General features: G+C 44.8%; 1 protein-coding gene across 3 annotated transcripts in view; it reads right to left on the bottom strand.

The window, feature by feature from the left end:
- Window positions 1–24,027, bottom strand: part of AGL (amylo-alpha-1, 6-glucosidase, 4-alpha-glucanotransferase) — a 419,432-nt gene that overhangs the window by 353,146 nt on the left and 42,259 nt on the right. For all 3 annotated transcript variants that reach the window (XM_069232148.1, XM_069232150.1, XM_069232149.1), the window contains exon 3: window positions 3,243–3,453. In XM_069232148.1, the coding sequence (XP_069088249.1) occupies window positions 3,243–3,453 (211 nt within the window). The remainder of the gene's footprint in view (window positions 1–3,242; window positions 3,454–24,027) is intronic.

Genomic DNA, 24,027 nt, shown 5'->3' with positions numbered 1-24,027 from the left:
GGCGCCTGTGGCGTCGGATTTTTATGAACGACTGTCAACGATGCCATGATAGCCCCAGTTGGAGCTATTGTGTTTCTAGGTGCTTTAGTGGAATTTAATCTTTAAAACTTTGCTTGTGTACATTGGATTTTTATACTTTGGACCTTATTTTATTCAGATGAATATGATCTATTTATCTAAACCTGTGTGGTGGTTTTCACTGTGTTACTGCATGAGTTATTGCACAAATACTTTACACATTACCTTCCGAGTTAAGCCTGCCTGCTCTGTGCCAAGCTACCTGAGGGTGAGCACAGGATATTTTGGGTACTGTTGTGACTTACCCTGACTAAGACTGTGGTCCCTACTTGGACAAAGGTGTATACCTTTGCCAATAAGAGACAAGATTTCTAACAACCATCCTTACTTACTCCCATAAAATAACTGGATCATACTTCCCTTCTCAAGACCACCTTTATAAATGTTGGTTACTCAATGAAGTTTGCACTGCTTTAGAAAGTTTTATCCTGAAATGCTAATAGTCCTGCAATATATGAAACCACCAAATTTCCACCCTAAATTCCCCATGTACTGATAGGTTATTCAACTCCGAGTCCACACAATACAGTAAAAGACATATTTCTTCATTATGCACCTGTTCTCAACTCTTTGGATGGCATTTCACTGAATACTTACTTATATTAATGTAACTACCGCTAAGCTCCATAAGACATGGGTCCAACTAACAAAATAATGTAATTTCACAATTTTGCCATAAAAATCTTTGAAACACTTTACGTTGTAACACCATTAAGTATCAAGAAAAAAAACATTTATTGTAATGTATCTCAAAATTCTTAACTTGATACACACTTAAGATTGCACTTGCACAGTTCTCATACATATTTCATATATATTCTTCAAAAAGTATGTAGGGCACTTGCAATTAAGCACAGCTAAAATAAACTTGATGTATTTTATTTATGTGTGACATGCATAAACGGCAAATACACTTATCGTCAGTTGTTTTTGTCTATTCCCCTAGCTGATTGACAAATTTCCTAATTTAACATTCAAATAAAACAACATTCCTTCTCCTGAATTAAATGTAAACACACAATGCTTTACAGCATTATCTGATAAAGTATCTACATGGCCTCACTAATTCTGACTTCATATGCATTATTCTTAATGATGCTTAAACCTAGACATTCTAACCTGCAGCCACAGAAGGTTGCACAGACCATATGAAGGTAAAACGAATCAGGATCAGGCAAAGATAATACCCACTTGTCTGCACTCATTCTTGCTACAGAACCAAGTTGAGGATCTACACACTTTATTAACCCTATGTCGATAGAAAATGACATGAAAGTACATTGAGGCCGCTTTCTTAAAGGGTGAATAATACTTCTGTATAACCTTTAAACTAGATTCTCTACCAATCTTAATTATAACCTGTTGCAGGACTTCTCTTTTAGATGCAGAACAATTTCTCCCATATCATCCCTTCAGTTTGTAGGTCCTAGTTGTTTCCATCATACCATAAACTCTTAGTCAACCAGGATTCAAGCAATGAAAAAGAATATTTTCTGTTTTTCTAGACACATCCTCTTCCATGAACGTCGATAAGTAATAAAGGAGATACTTGTTCCATTCTCGACACTTGATAGTAAGATTTCTTTGTGTTGGAAGGAACCCTTCAAAGAACACATGTTTTACAGAGCAGATTTTCTGTCACTAAAAACTTGATGCAACTTTTAAATCTTTCCTAGGCAACCATAATGTACACTATAATTAATATGTCCAGTGTGTGACCATCTGATGAAAGCCTCCATTTTTTAAACAGTTGTCACTTTATGAAAGAAAAACAGCCACTGTCTGTAGTAACAAACACCTTTTATGTGGAAGACTGCAAAATGAGTGCTGAATTTCTTTAAACTATCTGAAACCCAACTGCTTGATTGTCTTTGCCCTTGTAAAACTGCACTGGTGCACACCAGAAGACTGCCATATTAGGGCGCATTTATGATGATGTAGTGTTACCTCATCTGGTGCACATGATGAAGGTATGTATGCGTTGATAAGTCATGTCTCACAGAATGAGCACACACAGTCCAACTTTCAGCCACTGAGTAGCATTTTCCTCCTATTTTATTGTGTCTGATTTCCGTGGTGTTGGATCAGGTACTATAACTTGTTCCACAAATGCCCTAGTATGGCTCTTTACTTTTGTTCTCTTCCACATGTTTGTAATGGTCAAGGGTGTAGGTGTCCACAGTCCTATATTTCTCTTAAAATGTGAGTGGGCTCTTTATTCAGGGCTTCCTTCATCACTTATTTGTAGAATAATAATCCACGGTCATATTCCAAGTAAAACAAGATTTGTTGCAATCCTGGCAAAGGTACTTACACCCCCTTGGTACAACTATAACTGCACTCAATTCAAACCTTTGAACAAGCTAGAACGCAAATATTTAAGAAGAGAATTGTTTTTATATAATGGACATAAAAGACTTATGTTGACACCTACCCTTCTTTCAAAATGACTGAATTTCTTTAAAGGCAGCAATAAAGAATGGAGCCTGATCTGCTTTTTAGAAACCTCCATGCAGTAAGTGGCAGATGCATAACAGGATTTATCAAATCTATCATCTTCAACTTTACCTCCTTTGGATAAATGGAAATTACTGGTAAAATACTCTCCCAAACAACACGATTTATGTAAGTGTCTAGTAACATTGCTTATCTCACCATGTCTGACCATTATAAGTAACTAAATGTGCATCTTTTCTGTCTACAACCCTAAAATAGATGGTTTTGAGAAAACATGCCAGTCCTTTACTTCTTAAGGAGCAGACTCTATGTCAGTCTGTTTATTTGCTTTTAATTTGGGTCCGGTGATTGACTTGGTTTGGGGACTGACCTTATGTTAGGTCTCTGAAGATTAACTAACTAATTACCTTTGGCCTTTTGTTATGATCATTAGTTTGAAAAAAAACTCAAAATCTTGATCTGGCATTCTGTCTTGCATAAGCTATTTGATTAGGCTTTGGACTTAGTTTTACCAAGGCTCACAAGGTCCTACGAAGACTCAGATGGTCCTGATCCTACATCTCGACCCTCCGCTATTTAAATAGAGCATCAACATAGGCAAAAATTATTTGTCAGACTCCAATTAAAAAAATGCATACATTGTACAAATTTTGCACACCACAATATTCATTTTTACAATAATGCCAAAAAGTGAAAAACAAACTTACCCCTGATCAAAATAGTACTGGAATGAGCCGGCTATCTGGAGATCAAGAAGACAATACTTGTCTGAGTCATCTTCCCTTTCTGTTGGATTGTGCCAATGTAGTGCACGAAATTTATGACGATTAAATGATTCACCTTGAGCTGGGTAATTGGTAAAAACAGTAATTTCTTTTCCTTGTAAAGTTGGACCAAGGCGAAACTGCAGCTCAAAACCTTAAAGAAGAAAAATTAAAATAATCATTTAAAAGCATTTTTGGAAAACAAAAAACATTTTCACCCCAATGTTTCATACAATACAGAAAACGCACCCAGGAGTATTTTTTGTTGCAAAAAAAATATACAATTTAAAAATAGAAATTGCCAACATGCAACACCATTGGCTATAAATCTAGAAAGCATTAGGACATAGTTTCTGAACTTAAGGTGAGTGTTCATAAGGAGGTTGAAGGGCAATTATCCCAATCTTAATGGGCTCTAAAATGTTCATTAGTTGTATGTATATGTATAACATGTTTTGTTGTGATGAGTAGTAGTTTAGAAAGTTTGTTGTGATTTGGTGTTAAAAACATAAGTCAACTGTTTGCTTAGCCTAATGTACTTTAAGCACTAGTGCTTGACAAGTGTTATTGTGTGACATAATAAGTATCAAGAGAAGAACTACCACATGAGTTGTAGCCAAGATCTGCAAGTGACATTATTACATCAGAAGCACTGGAAAATCAGAAGTCCTCATAATGAGCAGTTAGCTTATTGATACATGGACTTCATGTTCCAATTATGTAATTCATTACGTATTGCAGTGAAAGCTAATTATCTAGGTGATAGCATCCATCCACCAAGACAAAAAACACTGAGAGAAATGCTCACAAAAACGTTGATGCTGTCACGCCATGTTGTGGTTCCAGCCGTAGCAAACAGTCTATATGAAGATGAGCCACTCCACCAGGATGGCGTCTACTCAAAGCTGGATGCCCTCTGAAGAAAAGTACCCTCTTTGTGGCATAGTTACCCATACTTTTTACCTGTTGTCAGTATGTTTTGACTGAGTGCACTGGGATTCTGCTAAGAAGAGTGACTGTGCTCTCTCTCTTTAAACATTGTTGCTTGGACCACAAACAACCCATATTTGGCATACTGGTGCCCCCCCCCCAAGTACATGGTACCAGGGCTTTGGGGCTTTGGGGTTCCCCATGGACTGCAGCATGTATTATGCCCCCATGGGAGCCCACATAAAATATGTCTGCAGGCCTGCCACTGCAGCCTGTGTAAAAACTGCACCAGGTCACTGTAAGTCACTCCTATACTAAGGCTCTCCAAGCCCAGATGGCAGGGTGCAGGTACTTATGTGTGAGGGCACCCCTGCATGAGCAAAGGTGCCCCACGAACTCCAGCTCCATTTTCCTGGACTTTGCAAGTGCGGGGACGCCATTTTAGACATGTACTGGACATAGGTCACGACCTATGTTCAGCTACATAATGGTAATTACGAACCTAGGCATGTTCGGTATCAAACACGTCAGAATCATACCCAATACTGTTGCCAGTATTGGTTGCATGATTTCATGCACTCTTGGGGCTCCTTGTTGGACCCCCAGCATTGCTCCTACCAGCTTTCTGGGGGTTTCCAGGCAGCCCATGCTACTGCCACCCCTCAGACGGGTTTCTGCCCTCCTGCTTCTTGACCAGCTCAAGACCAGGTTGGCAGAACAAAGGATTTCCTTTGGGAGACAGGGGTAACACCCTCTCCCTTTGGAAATAGGTGTTATATGGCTTGGGAGGGGTAACCTTCCCAAGCCACTGGTATGCTCTGAAAGGCACATTTGGTGCCCTCCTTTCATAAACCACTCTGCACCAGTTTAGGGACCTCCAGTCCATGCTCTGGCATGAAACTGTACAATGGAAAGGGGAGTAACCACTCAACGGTCCAGCACCACCCCAGGGGTGGTGCCCAGAGCTCCTCCAGATGGGCCCTTGCTTCTGCCATCTTGAGGCCAAGGTGGGCAGAAGCATTTGGGAGCATCGGAGTGGCCAGGTCAGGCAGGTGACATCACAACCCCCTTCTGATAGGTGGTCACCTGGCTAGGTGACCAATCCCCATTCCAGGGCTATTTAGGGTCTCCCTCTGGGGTAGGTCCTCCGATTCAACATGCAAAACTCAAGCAGGACTCCTCTGCAACGTTTACTTCGACTTCTGGCCACTGGAACTGGAACTGCAACTGGACTCCACAGGAACCTACAATCTGCAGCTAACGTGACAACTCTGCTCTGCAACATTGTTTCTCTGGCTCCTTCCAACAACTGCAACATTTCCACAGATGTGCATCCTCCGAAGGCAGCAAGTCTTCAGACTGCAGAAGAAGCGATAAAGAATCTACCTTGGAGTGAAGGAGTCACTTTCCTGTCTCCACAGGCACTAACTGCAATGACAACTGGCTGCGTGGATTTCCTCTCATCCTTAACTGCATGGATCCTGCATCACGGGTGGTGGTCTGGAGTGTAGCCCTTGGTCCTTTCTGTCAGCTGTCCAACTTTGGTGAAGATAAGCCCTTGCCTTTCCACGCAGGACAGTACCCCGTGCACCTCGACTCTTGTGGATACCAAGGCTTGTTAGGATCTCCTCCACGGGATCTTCAGGCTCCGTGTAGCCCCCAGCACTCTTCCCTGCAACGCACAGCCCTCTGCGTACTTCTCCTGCAATGTGGGACCTCTCCTCAGGTGGGCTGCGTGGGCCTCTCTGCGACTACTTGGCTCCTTGTCTGTGGGTCTCAACGTGAACTGGACTTGGTCCCCTTCTTTTCCAGGTCTTCCTCTTCCAGGAGCCACCATTGGCTTCTTGCAGTCTTATCTGGGTCCTACAATATCTTTCTCTGATGTACTTTGGGTTGGTTTGGGTAGAACCAGTAACTTACATCTTCTCTCCTGGTCGCTGGGAGGGCACATTGGTACTAACCTTGTGGGTTTCCTAGTTCCTCCAGCTCCCCTCTACCGATCCCACTTTCTTGCGTGGGGGCCCGACTTTCACCTTCCACTTTCTTAGTATATGATTTGGCCCCCCCCCCCGGCCTTCAGTATTGCCTATTGCTTTTTATGCCAATTTTTGATTGCTACTGTACACACAATAGTGTGTTTACTTACCCCATTGGAAGATTGCCTATCTATTGCTTTTGTATTTGTGTCACTAAAATAAAGTACCTTTATTTTTTGTAACACTGTGTGGTTCTTTCATGTGTGTAAGTGCTGTGTGACTACAGTGGTATTGCATAAGCTTTGCACGTCTCATACATAAGTCTTGAATGCTCATCCACAGCTACCGCTAAAGAGTCTGGCTTCTAGATACTGCCTACACTTCACTAATAAGGGGATACCTGGTATAAGGCGATAATACCACAGGTATTCACCCAACACCAGGCCATCTTCCTACACCCTGCACAAAGTTGGAGGAAAAATGTAACACCTCTTCCCAGAACAGCAAGCTCACAAAAATAAAGCGGAAAGAATGGTCAGTAATCGCATCCGAGCCCATGGTAAAGAAAACACAAGCCATCTGTATTCCTTCAAGCTGTTTAACCCCTTCCATGAAGGATCTACACAAATGATCCCTTGCTGAATTCAGAATTGTGTCTATTTTTCAGAAATATATAGCTTTCTGGGATCCACTACTGGGTTCACACCCATTTCTATCACTAACTGGATAGAGGTTGAAAGCACAAAAATAGGAAAAATTAGCTATTTCCCAGTAAAATGCCAAAACTGTGTTGAAAAATGTGTTTTTCTGATTCAAGTCTGCCTGTTCCTGAAAGCAGGGAAGATGATGATTTTAGCACTGCAAACCCTTCGTTGATGCCATTTGCAGGGCAAAAAAAACAAAGCTGTTTTCTTCCGCAGCACTTTTATCCCATTTTTTCCAAAAAAACCTCCAAATTTATCTGTAGTTTGGTTACTTTCTTGGTCTCCTCAGGGGGTATCCACAAACCCTGGGTACCATTAAAATCCCCATGGTGTTGGAAAAAAGGATGCAGATTTGTCATGGATACCTTCTGTTAACAAAACGTTATGGGGGCCTAAGCACAAACTACCCCAAATAGCCAGTAAAGAGCTCAGCGGGGGGGGGGGGGGAGGTGGGCGAGGCCCAGTAGCGAAAGGGTTAATCAAAGCTTCTTTTCTTAGACTCCATTTCTAGACCAACTTAAGACAACAGTCACTCTTAACTCAGTCTTACTGCGGTCTGAATGGCACTAACTTTCTCTCACACATACACACATGCAGCAACAACACTGACTGGCAGTCACGTCAGTCAATCACATAGGGATTCACTTTCGACAATAAATATTACTTTACCCTATGCTCAGATGATTCCGAAATTTTGGAGTTGAACAGCGTACCTTCTGAGACTAAAAACTAATTTCATCGCTCCCTTAATAATTTTTCCCAAGTTGGTGCCTTATTCATAATTTATTTCAATAATTATGAAGCTAAATTTTGATGAGAGTAAGAGGAACACTTTTCGTCGAACACATTTTGATTTAATCCTAAATCTTTATATTGTCAGAATGTATTAATGACTGGATAAAGAAAAGTGGTAATGCCGCTTTAACATGAAAGTACTTGCTAGTGTATTGTGTAATGCTGCATTTCCTTTGTTCACTGGACAATACAGTATCTAGAATATCTGTTAAGACTCCCTTGGGGGGGGGGGGCTAACAAGGCATGGGGAAGCTTTACTATTGATTGAATAGGGCACAACATATTTTCCAAAAGAGCAGTCATATTCCTACCCTGAATGCAAATTACTCTTTAGTAATATAAATTCAATTGGAGGTTTACACTGTATGGAGTTTACCACAATTGAAATTAAATGTTTTTTCAAACGTTGGGTTTATTAAAAAATGCATTTGAAAACTGATTTTCTCATGCACATAGTTGTAAGGAGTTTAAATAGATCCAAAAAAAAAAAAACTCTCTGGCAAAGCAATTATCACACATTAATGACTCATTTTAATCGCCTCTTTGAGGAGGAACATTTATTGGCAGATCATTCTTTTTATTTAAAATTAGTACAACACGTAATTGAATGAAACTCCTTTTCAAATGTTAACCTTTAAGTATTTGTTAAATTTTGCAAGTGTAAAAACAGAAACCATCTACTAAGGTATAGAAAATGGTCAGCAAGAGATAAAAGGCTGCACAACCCTACCGCAATATTTCCCCCTAAAAATGCAATTCCTTTGTGACATCAAGGGACCACCACGAGCAGCAGGAACAATGTTCAGTTGGGTAACCATTTGCACCCCCACAGAGAGTGACACCACAGCATCTGTGCACTTCTTCCATTCATATGGACACATGCCCAACCGGAAATTAACCACAGAACCATTCAGCAAGAGGGAAAGTCACTTCAAGCTAGAGGAAAAGTAATTTCACCGTTAATCCAAGGAAGAAATGCAGAAAATCTGAAGCCTAAGGTCACTTCTTGGCCATAGCACCACTGCTGCAAAACTAATGCAACACTTTAATGCTAGTGGGGCTGAACCTCCACTACACCAACATTAAAGGTCCAACAAGTTCCAAGCATAATATGCTCCTACACAGCCCACGCTTAACACTAAACACACTGTATCAACAGAAAGTACTAAACTCCAAGAGGTAAAATAAATGAGCGGCCTACCCTACACCCTCTTCCCAAACAATAAACAGGCGTGCGCAAATTAACCTACTCTTAACTTTAAAACAGCCAGACCTTAAGTAATGTCCTAAAGATAAAGTGTGGGATGGAGGGGCACAGAACAGAGAATATATTAACATCAGGTCGAGAATATCTACTACCAACATGTTGTCAACGTAATTATAGATATTATGAATGGGTTTACTATTCTTAACTTCACGCCTATATACCTTGACGCTACACTTAATGTCAAGTTAGAATAGTAAATCCATATCTGCCAATATATACTGAACCTTGACGATTTGCAGGTAGTCGACATTTTGGATACTAGATCCTGGCAGGCCATTAATAAAAGCTCGATATTCTGACATGCAACCGCGAAAACATCGCACAGGAGTTCAATGGTACTGAAGGTAGAGAGGCGCTGTCGGAAGGATAACTGTGCTCTTTTCTGCTGCCCCGCCTGCTTGTACACAGGTTTTGCAGACAACCTGTGTGCCTCTCAAGCAAACATTTCACAACTGCCTAGTTTGTCAAACATGTCGGAACATTGCGGCACAGACAGAGACAGACAGACTTCCAGAGCAGTTGGCAGAGGGATTAGCTGCTGCGCTTGTTGCATATGCTGTTCTCTGTGCTCATGTTTGGATTTTATGACTTATTTTTAAGACTTACCTACAGCCCGAATTTAATGTCGGGTGTGAGGAGGGAAAGTGGGGACTTGGGGGGGAGCACAGGGCTTGCCCGTCTCCCCCCGGGTTTATCGGGCTGTGGTGGAGCGTTCCACAGACTCGACTAGGGATTGGTTTGGGGAGGGAACTGGGTTGGTGACGTCAGGGGAGGTATAAAGGGCAGGGGCTGGGTGTGGGCGGCCTCTTTGGCCGTTGTCACACCCAGTGGGCGTTTTGGTTTTCGTGCCAGGGATTATTGCTGTGAGTTTTTGAATTTGGAGGCGGGCTTTGCTGTTTTAGGAGGAGTTTTAGTGTGTATTTAAAAATCTTGTTTCGGTAACATGGAACCGAATAGAGTAGTTCAGGCGCTTAAGGTACTTCATGACGAGGGTAGAGAGGATTTGTTAAAAGAGGGGATTTTGGAGCAAGCGTGGGTGGGTATAAAACGCCCTAAAAGGTTGTCAGCTGATGGTGTGTCAGCTGCGGTAGCGGCGTGTACGTCGCCGGTAAAACTGAGTAAAAAAAAATTTAAAATGAAGAGCGTAGGTGGGAGAAAACTGTCGCGCTCACCTCAGAGTGGTGATGAGCCTTTGTGTTCGATGCAGGCGGCAGCTGTAGGAGTTGCGGGGAAGCGTCGAGGTGTTTCCCGTTTTCCTCGCAGGCAGGGTGTGTCGTTGGCTCGGCGAGTGGCGGCTGGGGGTAGGGGTGCGGCCTCCGTGGGTGCGGTGCGCACTACTAGTAGAAAGGGGGCGCGGGCCGTTTTCGTGCATGCGCGAGTGATTCGGAGGTCTCAGAGGGCCCCATCGCCTGTAGAAACAGGCGGGGAACGCGAGGGCTCCTCATTAGAGGAAAGAGCCTTGGGAGGCGCGCGCAAAATGGCCGCCCCCTTGGTTTCTGATTGGTCGGATGACCGGGCTTTAGAGGAAAGGCAGTTAAGAACGGCCGGCAAGATGGCCGCGCCCGTTTTGACCGAGGAGGACGAAGTTTTAGTGATTTCAGATACAGATGAAGAGGAGTTGGGGTGCCAGGAAGGGGTTGGGGTTTATAGTTTTGGTGCTTTTGGTAATATTGGGAGGGAAGGGGGGGGGTAGAGGGAGGCAAGGTTTTAATACGGGGTTTAGTCCTATGATGCGTAAGGTCCAGACATGGCATTTAGATAATGAAGCTTTTAAGTTGGGTGAGCAGGTGGGGGTTGTAGATTCTAGTGGACGTGTATTGAGTGGTAAGGTATGTGGCGAGTATTCTGGTTATGGGTCAAAGGACAGGGTGATGGTTCAGCTTCAACTGCTGCAGGCGAGTTTTGGTGAGGGACCCTCAGGGTGTGACACGCCTCCTGTTTTGGGCGGGCAGGGGGTGAAGGCGGTTTATCGGCCATCTGGGCGGATGGCTGGTGGCCAGAGCACACCGGTGAAGGTCCGAGCGCCTTCAGCACACCGGCCAGAAGGGAGGGCGCGATCCGGAGCGGTCCGCCTGACTTCGAGGGAGACACATAGAGTTCGTGAGGCGCAGCCATCTACTAGCCAGGGCGCTGGGGATGGTTGGGATGACTGGTGTGACGATCTGCTGGACTATGAAGAAGATGTGGAAGTTCAAGTTCCTTCCAAGCATTCTGAACAAAGTCAGAGTGAAACGTCTGGCGCGGTCCAGGGCGGCCAGGTGCCAGAGCGGTCACATATATTGTCGGCAAGCGGTTTTCCAAGAGGTGAGGAAGGGTTGGGGGTTTTCGGTTTACCACAGGGTGGGAATGTTGGTCGCGGTGTTTCGGGTTGTCCCAGAGGTAATAAGGAAATAAGTCATAAGGTGGATGCTGCAATTCAAGCTAATGTGGTCACGGAGGTCGGTAAGTTGGAGGTAAGTGCTGGGTCTGAAGGGTCATCGAATAAGGCTGAGGAGGGTGAGGGAGCACAGGCGGGGTCTAAGCACACGGGTGGGGAGGGCATCGGGGGAGGTGTTAAGGCAAAAAGGTTGCCTTATATGGGAGTGTCGATGCCTTTGGGGGCGCATCTCACTCCGAATTTGAGGGAGAGGATTTGGAAGGGTGAATTTGTGGACGTTTTTAAGTTGCTTCATCGGGAGGTTCAGGCAAAAGAAGGTTCAAAAGAGGAGGAATGGGAACTAGCTAGAAGACCTAGGGTTCCTACTACGATTGAGAATTGGACGTCAGCCTTTTTAATTTATGCCAGCGTATATTGTGAGAAGCATCAGGATTCTTGCATAGCATTGATGAAGTATATGGATGTAGTGCGTAGGGCTCAGATGGATTTTGGTGGTTTTGGGTGGTTTAGGTATGATGAGGAGTTTAGGGCGAGGAAAGCTATGGACCCTTCGAAGATGTGGGGGGAAATTGATCAGGAATTGTGGATGCAATGGTTGAGGTCGGCGAGGAATGCGCCTACAACTCATACCGCGAGTGGGTTACCGGTACTGTATAAGCCCTTTCAGGGGCGTCCCACCCAATTTGGGGTGGGTTTTGGGCACCGAGGGCAGTTTCAGGCGAATGGGGCATGCTGGTCTTATAATAGTAGCACCTGTAATAGACAGCAGTGCAAGTTCAGGCATGATTGCTCCAACTGTGGGGGAAAACACCCGGTTTTCCAGTGTCTCGGAGGTTTACAGTGGACCTGGCATGGGCCGCAGGCTAGAGGCGTCGACAGAGGTAGATTTTCTTCACCGCATGTTGCTGGAAAAGGGCCCTACGCCTATTAATTTTGAGATTGTTGCTTACTGGTTACAATTTTATACACTTGAGGAAGAGGCCAAGGTTTTGTTAAGTGGATTTTTGGAGGGCTTTAGATTGCGCTATCAGGGCCCGAGATTGAGAAGATGGGCCAATAATTTGAGGTCAGCAAGGGAACATCCTGAAGTGGTGAGAGCGAAATTGAAGAAGGAGGTGGATTTGGGAAGGATTGTGGGCCCCTTTTCAGCGTGGCCTTTTGCAAATTTGACTATTTCTCCTTTGGGGGTGGTCCCCAAAAAGCAGGCGGGTGAGTTTAGATTGATTCATCATTTGTCTTGGCCCGCGGGGGCCTCGGTTAATGATTTTATTGCAGGAGAAGATTCAATGGTACATTATGCTTCCATAGATGAGGCTATTGCATTGGTTCGTAGGTGTGGTAAGGGCGCGGAGATGGCCAAATCTGATGTGGAGTCAGCGTTCAGGCTGTTGCCTGTACATCCTGATGATTTTTCATTGCTAGGTATGCAATTTGAGGATGCCATTTACGTTGACAGGATGTTGCCCATGGGGTGTTCTGTGTCATGTAGTTTGTTTGAAATGTTTAGCTCATTTTTAGAATGGGTTTTTGTGTTTCTCGGAGGTGCTGGCTTAGTGACCCACTATTTAGATGATTTTTTATTTGTGGGAGCCGCCGGGTCTGGTGATTGCGGCAGAGCACTTCGGGATTTTGAAAGTTTGATGTTTGATTTGGGTGTACCTTTGGCGAGAGATAAAACTGAAGGGCCAGAGACTTGTCTCAGTTTTTTGGGCATCGAATTGGATTCTAAAAAAATGGAAGTGAGGCTGCCTCGGGATAAGGTGGAAAAGTTGATTTCTTTGTTAGATGATGCGATAAAAAGACCTAAGTTGGAATTGCGGCAGGCACAATCTTTACTGGGTCATTTAAATTTTGCCTGTAAAGTGGTCAAGGTTGGCAGAGCATTTTGTCGCAGGCTTGGTTTCGCAATGCGGGAGCATTTTTGCCGCATCATCATATTCGCCTGCGGGCGGGTATAAAAGAGGATTTGAAGATGTGGATTGAATTTTTGATGGGTTTCAATGGTGTGACGATGCTAGTGGATGAGGACGATTGGTTTTGGCAAATTCAAATTTTTTCTGATGCGTCTGGTGCTCATGGGTTTGGTCTTTTTTGGGATGGTCATTGGGCGGCGGAGGCATGGCCTGCGAGTTGGAAGCAGGCAAAGTTTAGCATTGCATTTTTGGAATTATTTCCGTTGGTGGTAGCGTTGGCAGTTTGGGGCAGATTTCTGGCTAACAAAAGAGTTGTTTTCAATGTCGATAACCAGTCAGTAGTACACTTGGTTAATCGTCAGAAGGCAAAGGATGTAAAGGTTCTTAAGTTGTTGAGGAAATTTTTGCTGAAGTGTTTGAAGTTCAACATTTTGTTCAAGGCTCGTCATGTGCCCGGTGTTAAGAATGACATAGCTGATGCGTTATCTCGATTTCAGTGGCAGAGATTCCGTGGTCTGGCGCCGGGAGCAGACGCGTTGAAGACGGCTATTCCTCCAGAGTTATGGGCCCTAGGAGATTGAGGATTCTAGAGCTGGTTCAACAGTCGATAGCTCCGTCAACTAGAAGGGCTTATTGGCAAGCATGGTTGGAATTTTTGGATTCGGGTGCGGTAAGGCGTTCGGGAGGTAATGACGTTCTCTATTACAGGCAAGAGGATGCAGTGAATTTTGTAATGCAGCAGATTGAGGGTGGGCTGGCGGCAGTTACTATATCGGGTAAGTTATCGGGTGTTTCTTTTTACGGTAAGTATTTTTGGGGGTATGACCCTGTTGACGGGGAATTATGTAGGAGGATTTTAGCGGGTTGGGCTAGGGCAGGGGGTGTGAGGTGCGATCGTAGGCGTCCTATCACTCTTAGTATGTTGACAGCTTTATTGGAAGTTTTGGGGAATATCTGTTTCTCGGACTGGGAGGTAGGTTTAATTTCTCTTTGTATGTCATGGTTGTTTCATGGTGTTTTTCGCATTTCAGAGCTTTTAGGGGTGAAGGGCAAAGAAGGTCTTATTCGCAGCAATGTTCAAGTAGGTGAGGGGGGTGTGGCTATTTGGTTACCTTTTTCAAAAACGGACCAGTTGGGGAGGGGTCAGGAGGTGTTTTTGAAGGCAGTCCATTCTATTGATTGCCCGGTGCGCTGCTGGTTTTATTTTGCAGGGTTGGGATCGTATAATTCCAGGTATGTATTTGTTCATCAAGATGGAACTCGGCTGTTAGCTTCGCAGTTGTTAGCAGTACTGAGGATGGCATTGAGGAGATTGGGGTTGGATCCTTCTAAATTTGGTACACATTCATTTAGGATTGGGGCCGCAACGGAAGCATGGAAACAAGGTAAATCTGATCAGTTGATTAAACATATGGGTAGATGGAAATCGGGATGTTTTAAGAGGTATGTGCATTCTTTTAAATAGGTTCCGTTTTATTTTATTTTTAGATGGTCTCTATTTTTCCTTATACTCATATCTGTCTCTCTTCACTTTATTCACTTGCTGTTTGCTGTTTCTGTTTTTCCTTTTAAGTTTGGTTATTTGCAGGTAAAACATCACTTAACATATTTTCTCTTGTAGGTTGTGTCGGGGGTCCTGACAAGGTGTGCGCCGTGTGGATTGTGGGACACTCATTTGTTCGATGGGCGGAGAAGCAAGCAGCATCAAGACATTTTGGGAGACAATTGGGGTTAGATAGTTCAAGGATAAGGGTTAGTTGGGTGGGTAAGGGTGGTATGAGATGGGGAGAGTTGCTATATGTTTTAGCCAAGAAAATGGAAAGTGGTATTTGTCCAGATTTATTGGTGTTGCATTTGGGGGAAAATGATTTGGTAGCTCTGTCAGGCATCGGATTGATTAAAGTCATGAAAATGGATCTTTGTCGGATTAAGGAACGTTGGGCGGGTACACACATAGTTTGGACTTGTTTGATGCCGAGAAGAGTATGGAGGGGTGCTCGTTCTTTTAAGGGCATTGAAAAGCAACGGCGTAAAATTAACAGGGAGATGAAAAGTTTTTGTAAAGATCAGGGTTTTTCGTTTTTGTGTCACGTGGATATCGGGCTTTCTGAGGTAGGTTTGTTTCGTCAGGATGGGGTACATTTGACGTTTTTGGGCAATGAGCACTATTTACTGGATATGAGGTTGATGATTGCCGAATTATTGGGGGAGCGTTTGTGGGATAGATAATATTTTGGGTGGGGCAGGAAAACACCTTTGGGTTTTCCTGTGTGGCCTTTCGGGGGGGAAGGGGTAGTTCAGAAAGAGGAGAGGGTAGGGAATTTGCACTGGTCAAGGGTAATTGGAGAAGGTGACTGCAGGTCAGATGGGTTAATGGGGTGGTTGGGTCAAGGTGGGGATGGGACAAAGGGTGGGGCGGTTGGGTCAGTTTAGAGGGAGGGGGAGGGGTTAGGTGATGGTTTTTGTATTAGTGAGGTTTGGGTAGTTTTGTGAGGCTATTATGCCAAGGTTTTATTGCCAGACCTGTTCTATTAAAGCGGCCTTTTACCCCTTACAGTGAGTTTGTGGTCGTTTCATTTTCAGCCCGATGGGGACTTGGGGGGAGCACAGGGCTTGCCCGTCTCCCCCCGGGTTTATCGGGCTGTGGTGGAGCGTTCCACAGACTCGACTAGGGATTGGTTTGGGGAGGGAACTGGGTTGGTGACGTCAGGGGAGGTATAAAGGGCAGGGGCTGGGTGTGGGCGGCCTCTTTGGCCGTTGTCACACCCAGTGGGCGTTTTGGTTTTCGTGCCCTCCCGCCCTCCCTTTTAGCTTATTATATTTTACCTAAGGTTCTTTAATGGGTCTAATTTTTAGGACAATGCCACCATTAGCGTGGTTTTCATTTCTTTCAATAGGTTTGTGTTTTTGTGGAAGACATGTTTTAACAGGGCAGGTCTGTTTTTTGTATTTTGTGTTTGTTTTGATTATAGGTTTAGGGTGAGGTTGCTAATTAGCTTGGGTTAGGAGTTTTTTGAGGGGAGGGGGGGGGTTTATTATGTTATTGCCGCTGATAGTCAGGTCTGGTATCAATTGTATATTTATTATATTGCTGTGGCCTTTCGGGGGGGAAGGGGTAGTTCAGAAAGAGGAGAGGGTAGGGAATTTGCACTGGTCAAGGGTAATTGGAGAAGGTGACTGCAGGTCAGATGGGTTAATGGGGTGGTTGGGTCAAGGTGGGGATGGGACAAAGGGTGGGGCGGTTGGGTCAGTTTAGAGGGAGGGGGAGGGGTTAGGTGATGGTTTTTGTATTAGTGAGGTTTGGGTAGTTTTGTGAGGCTATTATGCCAAGGTTTTATTGCCAGACATGTTCTATTAAAGCGGCCTTTTACCCCTTACAGTGAGTTTGTGGTCGTTTCATTTTCAGCCCGATGGATGACGCAGAGCAATAAATGACCAGGCAGCTGAAGGCAGACAGAGGTGGATATTGAAATCCAGACAGACTAACGAGTCCACTACAAGACACTGTTGTGGAATGACCGGTGAATGATCGAATTACTTAAAATTATGGAGATACGAGAAACACAATGTATATAGTATGAATATGATGTATGCGACTTATTTACAGTGCACTACTTTAGAATGGATATTATAACGCGAACCAGCATTATGCAAAAGGATCATAATTAACAGGCCGTTTATTAAGTGAAGGCAAGAGGCACTGAATCCCTGGGGAAGCTGGAGAAAATTCAGCGGGTGCTTGGAGGCTGGCAGCATCGGAAAGGATAAAAACTTACATTGCTATTGTTATTACAACTCTGTATCAAAAAGAATCTTGCAAATGGGAGTGGAGGGAGTTGAAATAGTAATGCTGCCTGACAAATATGACAATATATTTAGAAAGCAAGCAGACTTGGAAATCATGGAACATGGCCATACTGTGATCAAAGTGGTGGCTTAAAACATCGAGAAGGAGGAAATGACATTTGTTGACTTGACAGCAGTGTCTTTGCAGGTCATTATTAACCTGAAGTAGAAATGTAGCTGCATTATGTGGGGTGAATAAGGCAAAGATGATAAACTATGGAAAAAACACTTAATACCAGACCAATGATAGGATCATATGTTTCGTTACGGTGCACCATTAATGGATCTCGAACTACTCTGCAACAGACACAAGGTCCCCTACGGTAAGACAAATGAACTACAAACTTGTGCCACCTGCTAATGCCCCACCATATTCCCAATTTCTGGGAGTTTCTCACACATTGTACCAAGAGAAATACAAAAAAGATCAATAAGGATGTAGATGACCACTGCCGATAGGACATCTACTTTCCATATCACATGTCCTACACCATTCAATTGAGACCTCAGATATTCTTTTGTTTCATATATCTGTTAGTATAATGCTATAGGACGGACTATCTCCGAGATACTGATGCTCTCTTCATTTAGATATAAACGTATACACTTCCTACGAATTGCTTCTCTGTGCCAAAACGAAACCTGTAGTGGGAAGAAACAAATGAACCCCAAAAGAAAACAGAAGCATTATCTCCCACTTAAGGCCTTGATTTTAGTTCATCCTGCGACCCCATCTGGTGCTCTTTCAGTGTTTAGATGCTTAAGGGACAAAGCTCCATAAAAAGATTCTTACCTTCTGTAACAATAATTCTGGCTGATGAGCTATCTTGTTTCAGATTACTCACCTCTTGAATACTTATCTCCATAGCTCTTCTCTGGCAGTAGGGGGCGCTAGCTCCGCTTGACGATGGAAGTGACACCCTGAAACATCGCTGACCCCATAAAGTGTCCCAACAGTAGGACCAATATCAGTTTTCGACTAATTTTATCCTGTGCCACCAAAGCAGCAGGATGAGAATGACAACAAATAAGAGATTAGTGCAACAACAGAAAATTAGGACCTTATTATGTTAGTCCATCGGCATCCATCAACGGGGAGGTGGAAAGGAATGGTGAGGAATATGCAGGTACACAGAGAATCTGTGGCAAAATTGGTTGCTGGTTGATAGCGATATGGGCCGTCATCAAACAACAGCCTCAATTCTTGTCAGGGTGAACCACTAAAGTTAATTAATGAACCTGTGCTTAACCCTCTGGCAGCTTTGGCTCAAAAGCAGTCAGGCTTAATTTAGAAGCAATGTGTACAGTATTTATGCAGTACACAGACAGTAGTAAAGTGAAAACACAACATAAGAAAAACCCCACATCAATTAAAAAAATATAGAGTAAATGTTAATAAATTATTCAATACCAAAACAACAAAAATCCAATTCGTAGAACCTAAGACATGCAATTTCAAAGAGTTAAGGTAAGTATAGCGCCACTCAGGGTTATCAGTCATGTGAGACTGAGTGAAGGTCAAGCAGACAGCGATGGAGCCTATGTGCCAGATACAAGGACCAGGTTAGTTCCGCAGGAAAAGTTACCTTCTAAAGTCCAGTGCGAAGAGTCAAGTTTGCAGTGGAGGAGGCCGCAAGGAGCAGGAAGAGCATCTCAGGAAGTCGTCGCTGTAGTGCGCAGAGGAAGCCAGGCGTCATAGATGGTCGTCACTGTAGCAGAAAGATCCTGTCGGGCACTGTGGAGGCACGTTGTTGGAGCTTTGCGTTGCGGATCCCCGTGGCAGTCACTGCTGTAGTGCGAAGTGCAGATCTCATTTTGCCGGTCACAGTAGTGTGAAGAGTCAGATTCACTGGAGCTTTGCACTACCAGCTTGCACGGGCAATATCTCGGCACAAACAGGCCTGTTTGCAAAAGCCCAAAACTTAAGGCTTTCTCCTTATTCTTCTAGAAGGAGCTCAACTGATGCCACACCAAGGATCCAGGACCTGGGAGGCAACTCTTGAGAATCAGTAAATAACTCCAGCAGAGGCTAGCACGGTTCCAGCAGGGTTCAGGCAGGTCCACAACAGTTGGTCATCTGGAAAATTGCAGAAAGGCTTCAGGAGCTTGTTGTATCCCTGTAGTTCAGAATAGGAGGTCAGTCAGCTGACCCCTGGAGTTACTTCAGCCTAGGATGAAGAGTGCAGGTCCAGTCTTACTTCACAGACAGAAGGGAAGGCCTCAAGCAGCAGGGCAGTCCTTTGGCACCAGGGCAGTCCTTCTTCTGTAGTAGCCATAAATCCAGAAGTATATTGAAGAGTGGGACTGAGGGTCCCATTTTTATACTACATTTGAAGTGGAAACAACTTCTGGAGTCTTCCCCCTACAGAAATGTCTGGATGGTCCTGTCTCCCTGCCCTGGTCCAAGTCTGTATGCATACACAATGGGCTAGTGTGAAGTCATTTGCGTGTGAGCTGAGGCAGGTTTTTGAAGTGCAAGTGTGACAGGTGACAGCTCCCTCCCTCTCACCGTCAGGATGGCCCAGCCTGGTAACACCGATACCATCTATTCTGTGGCTGTCTAGTAAGAATACACAAAGGCCAACTGCCAACTACACCTAGTCATGTGACCCACAAAGCAGGCTGCCAGCACTAAATGGTTGGAACAATAAAATTCCACTTTTCTAAATGTGGCATTTTCAGAACTGAGACTTCTAATCCGCCTTTAACATTAAAGAGGGGTTTAAATTCCAATACCTCAGACACTAAACAAGATATTCATACCTGCTTCCAAACAAAAGCTAAAATCACTTATTAAATGTAATAAGGTAACCCACTGTTATCCTATGGGAGAGGCAGGCCTTGCAACAGTGAAAACTGAATTTGACAGTTTTTCATTACCAGGGCATGTTAAACTTTAAAAGCACATATCCAACTTTTTAAATACAACATACCCTGCCATAGGGGCGACTTACGCATATAGTTTAGGCCTGGCAAAAGGTTTATTTTGCCAAGTTAAAATGGCAATTTAGAACTGCACACACAGGCTGCATAGGCAGGCCCGAGACACGTTTTTAAAGGCTACTCAAGTGGGTGGGATAATAAGTAGTGCAGGTTTACTAGTAGCATTTAATTTAAAGGCCTGGGGTACCGCTAGTACCACTTATCTAAGGACTTATAAGTAAATTCAATGTGCCTATTTGGTGAAAGGCAATTTTACCATATTTAAAGTAGAGTGCAAAGGCACTGTAGCACTGGTAAAGTGCACAGAGTCCCAATTCAAACAAAAACCAATTCAGCGAAACAGGAGGCGTGTAGACAAAATGTTTGGGGGGTGACCCTGGAGAGAGGTCCAAGTCCAACAGTATCCACCAGAAATATCATTACGGAAGATAAGTCACTTTTTCTTCTGATGGATATTTCTACCTGCAGATCCGTAACCTCATCAATAAATCGCAAACAGTATTCACCTATGAGGGCCTTGATAGATGTATATACCAGAAAGTCGTGTGGTTAAGCTCAAACAAAATGCCCATCCATCTTCACATCCAAATCCAGACAACAATATGTCTCCTACAGGAACTCTCCTATTCAATGCAGATGTTAAGGGATTGGCCCCCATGAAGTGTGCTCTCCTTCTTAGCCCATGGCATAGCAGATTTGAATGAACAATATAATCCACCAAGAGAAGGTCCTTTTTTGGACTGCATTTCCTTTTCTGCTGCTTGCATAGCCTATAAAGATATGGTCATCTGCATGAATTTCATTTGTGCAGGCGATATAAAAGTCCATTTCTTGTTTTGAGTCTAATTTATGCAGCCTACTTTGCTGGGGGAGGTAGAGAAGGAAGGGTGGAAGACTGATCGATTGACCTCCAAGGTGTCTAGTTTTCAAAATGTACAAGTTTGCTAGCTTATCCCAAGTACCGGCTGTGCTAGAGCCGAAATTCCACAGCTAGGCAAGTTGGAAAAAACGTGTCCGTTTTCAGTGGAAAAATGTGATGGGCCACATTGCGTTTTGGGCAATTCCTGTGGCGGGCACTTGGCCTACCCACACAAGTAAGGTAGCATTTTTATAGGGAGACTAGGGGGAATGCTGGGTGGAAGGAAGTTTGGGGCTCCCCTCAGATTCCATAACTTTGTCTCACGGAAATAAGAGGAAAATGAGTTTTTAAGACAAAATTTGAGGTTTGAGCCTTCGGTCTCCCACAGGGGTGCTGTTTGGATCGACCCCAGGCTGGTTGAGTCACAGTGACCCAGTTACTTTTTTGGTTGTGGCCGGAGCGCGGCATCTCTGTCTCTCCACCAATCTCCAGCCATTCCCACACCTCCTCTTAACTGTGAAAGAAGTGTGCTTTCCCTTGTGCTAGGACCTTCAGTTAGACAGGGAACAGTAAAATATACTGTAGCTGGAGCACCCTCAATTTATGTTTAACACAGAGGAAAGACTTGTGTTGTTCCTGTACTTGCTTAGTATAGTTCGGGTATATGGTGATCTTACTGTTTCCGAAGAGGGGGCCTGTGGCTCACGGGCTTCACGTAGGACACAGCCTCTGTCGAGATAGTTTAAGATTTTAGTGATTATGGCCCTTGGCGATGTCGCCGATAGAGGCGGGAGCACCAGCGCACTGTGGGCCCTTTCCACCATGAAGAAGTCAAAAAGGCTGGGTGGATTAAGTTCAGTTTGCACCCAATTTTCCAGGAACTTTTCAGTCGATCCCCCTTCTGCTCTCTCCGGAAATCCCAGTACGTGGATGTTGCTGCATTGGGAGCAGCCCTCATCATTGTAAGTCCTTGTGGTCATAGTCATCTGGACCAATTGACACTTCAGGCTACCACCTCCCCCTGAAGATCTGCCCGCAGCAGGTTAACATCAATTGACACGGTCTCTATATTATGTTCCAGAGCGGATCTAGAACCCTGGATCACTGCCAACAATGCCCCCTGACAAATCTCCGACTCTCCCTCCAGTGTATCTCCCTGGTCGCTCAGTCCCAACAGTCGCTGGGTGGGGTGTCAAAGTGTAGTGTATTGAGTGATGGTGTTTGCCGGGTTTAAGCATCCAGCCTTGTCCTTGCCCATGGTGCACCGAGAGGGACAGTAACTCACTTTCTGACCAGCAAACTGCACTGACTCCTTGCACTCCCTATACCACTAGTGGAGCTATTTGTTGTGTCACATCCAAGGGGCCAACGGTTCCAATCATCCACTGATGTGCAGCCTCTGGAGCCCTCAGGTGGGATCAGTGACGTCCCTCTATGTTATGTCCCATCTGTTTCACTGCTGCTACAGCAATTAGAGCAGGGGATCTCCCCTCATCTTGGGCCACCCTAAGTGATACCTTGTTTATCGTAGTTGGTGCTTGAGCTGCACAAGACGCACTTCTAGATGTTATGCCAATAGTACAGAGGGAGGGGGGGCCTCTGCCAGCATGTCATGACTCTTCCAGTATGCTCAGGTCCTCCCAATATCAACCCCTTCCAGAGCACCCTCTGAAAACCCCCGCCGTCAGGGCTTTAGGGGCACCAGCAAATTCTATGGTCCGTATTGGCAAGGCCAGTCAGTGAGGCACCCCCCACACCGTTGGGCACATCTGGGATCCAGACCAAGACCAAGCAAAGGCAAGTCCGGGCCCAACTGACCCACTAGATGCTGTCTTCTAACTTAATATGCCCTGCACCGCCAGGGGTGGACTCACCAGCACTGCACCAGAGGGGCCTTGCATACATCCAGCTGATTTCTTCTGTGCCACAGCCCCAGCTTGGGGTGGCACCTTGGGGGCTCACAGACGTATGGAGTGCAGTTGGGGGGTGGAGGCCTTCAGGTCTCTGATCTCTCTCTGTTGCTGAGGGGGGCCCTATTGCAAAGTCATTCCCCCCCACCCCCCATGGTGAGTAGTTTGCCTGCAGTTCCTCTGAGGGCCTCTACGCAGACTGCCTTGAGTGTTTCATCCCGGCAGCCGTTGCACTTCGCTCTCCTTGTATGCCAGCAGGCGTGTTGAAAGCGGACTACTGTCTGGATGGCAGCAGACGCCTCTGCCCCAGGAGCCCCCCCCCCCCGGCGGTTGCTGTGTCGCTCAGTCATCCGTCAAGTCTGAGGTCAGGGCGTGTCCCAGCTTCGATGCCTCTAGCAGTTTCTTCTTGGGGGAGCTCATATAGTCCAGGCCTTCTCACCTGCTATGGCATCTATCGAGCCTCCGTCGAAGCAGTGGGTATCAGCAGGGTGACCACTGGGTCATGCACAGGTATAAGCAGCGGGGCTGTGCTCCGTGTAGTGTGCTCTATGCCGCAATGGCTTGGTTCCATAGTTTAGCATGATCTTGCAGGATGAGAAGGGTTTCTTTGACATACGGGCCAGGAGCTAAGGGGCTTTACGTCCTGTTGGCCATGATCGTTGGTGTTGTAATCAATGATGGATGCTTGTAGTTATAAAAAAAAGTAGGTTTATTAGCTTAGTTGTAGGTTACAGATAAAGTCCCACCAGGAGCAGCATCCCAGTGTGTTCTTCTTCACTTCAATTTTCTGTTTCTTTAGCTTCATATTTTTCCCTTAGATTTTCAATCTCTCATCTCTTAGTTTTCCTCTGTAATCTGGTTCCTCCTTAGATTTTCTGTAGGTTCAGTTTCTTTCTTCGCGCATTAGTTCATCCCATCCTCATCGCCAGTGTTGTACTCAATGATGGATGCTCATAGGTTATAAAAGAAGTAGGTTTATTAGCTTAGTTGTAGGTTACAGATAAAGCCCCCCCAGGAGCAGCATCCTGCCACTCAGCCCTTCTCACTCCAACTGTCCACACATCCAAGCACAAACACTGTCAACATTCCAACCCAACAATGACCTCACTCACTGACTGAGCAGCAGGGAACATTAAGGTAGTGGGGGAAATATATAAGATAGAAAGAGGCCACAACACCTGTTCACGTCCCCTTGTAGTTTTATTGTT

This window comes from Pleurodeles waltl, chromosome 4_2 (genome assembly GCF_031143425.1).
Source record: "Pleurodeles waltl isolate 20211129_DDA chromosome 4_2, aPleWal1.hap1.20221129, whole genome shotgun sequence".
NCBI classification, from domain to species: domain Eukaryota; kingdom Metazoa; phylum Chordata; class Amphibia; order Caudata; family Salamandridae; genus Pleurodeles; species Pleurodeles waltl.
The sequence above is the reverse complement of the archived record's forward strand: the minus strand, read 5'-3'. Positions and strand labels throughout refer to the sequence as shown.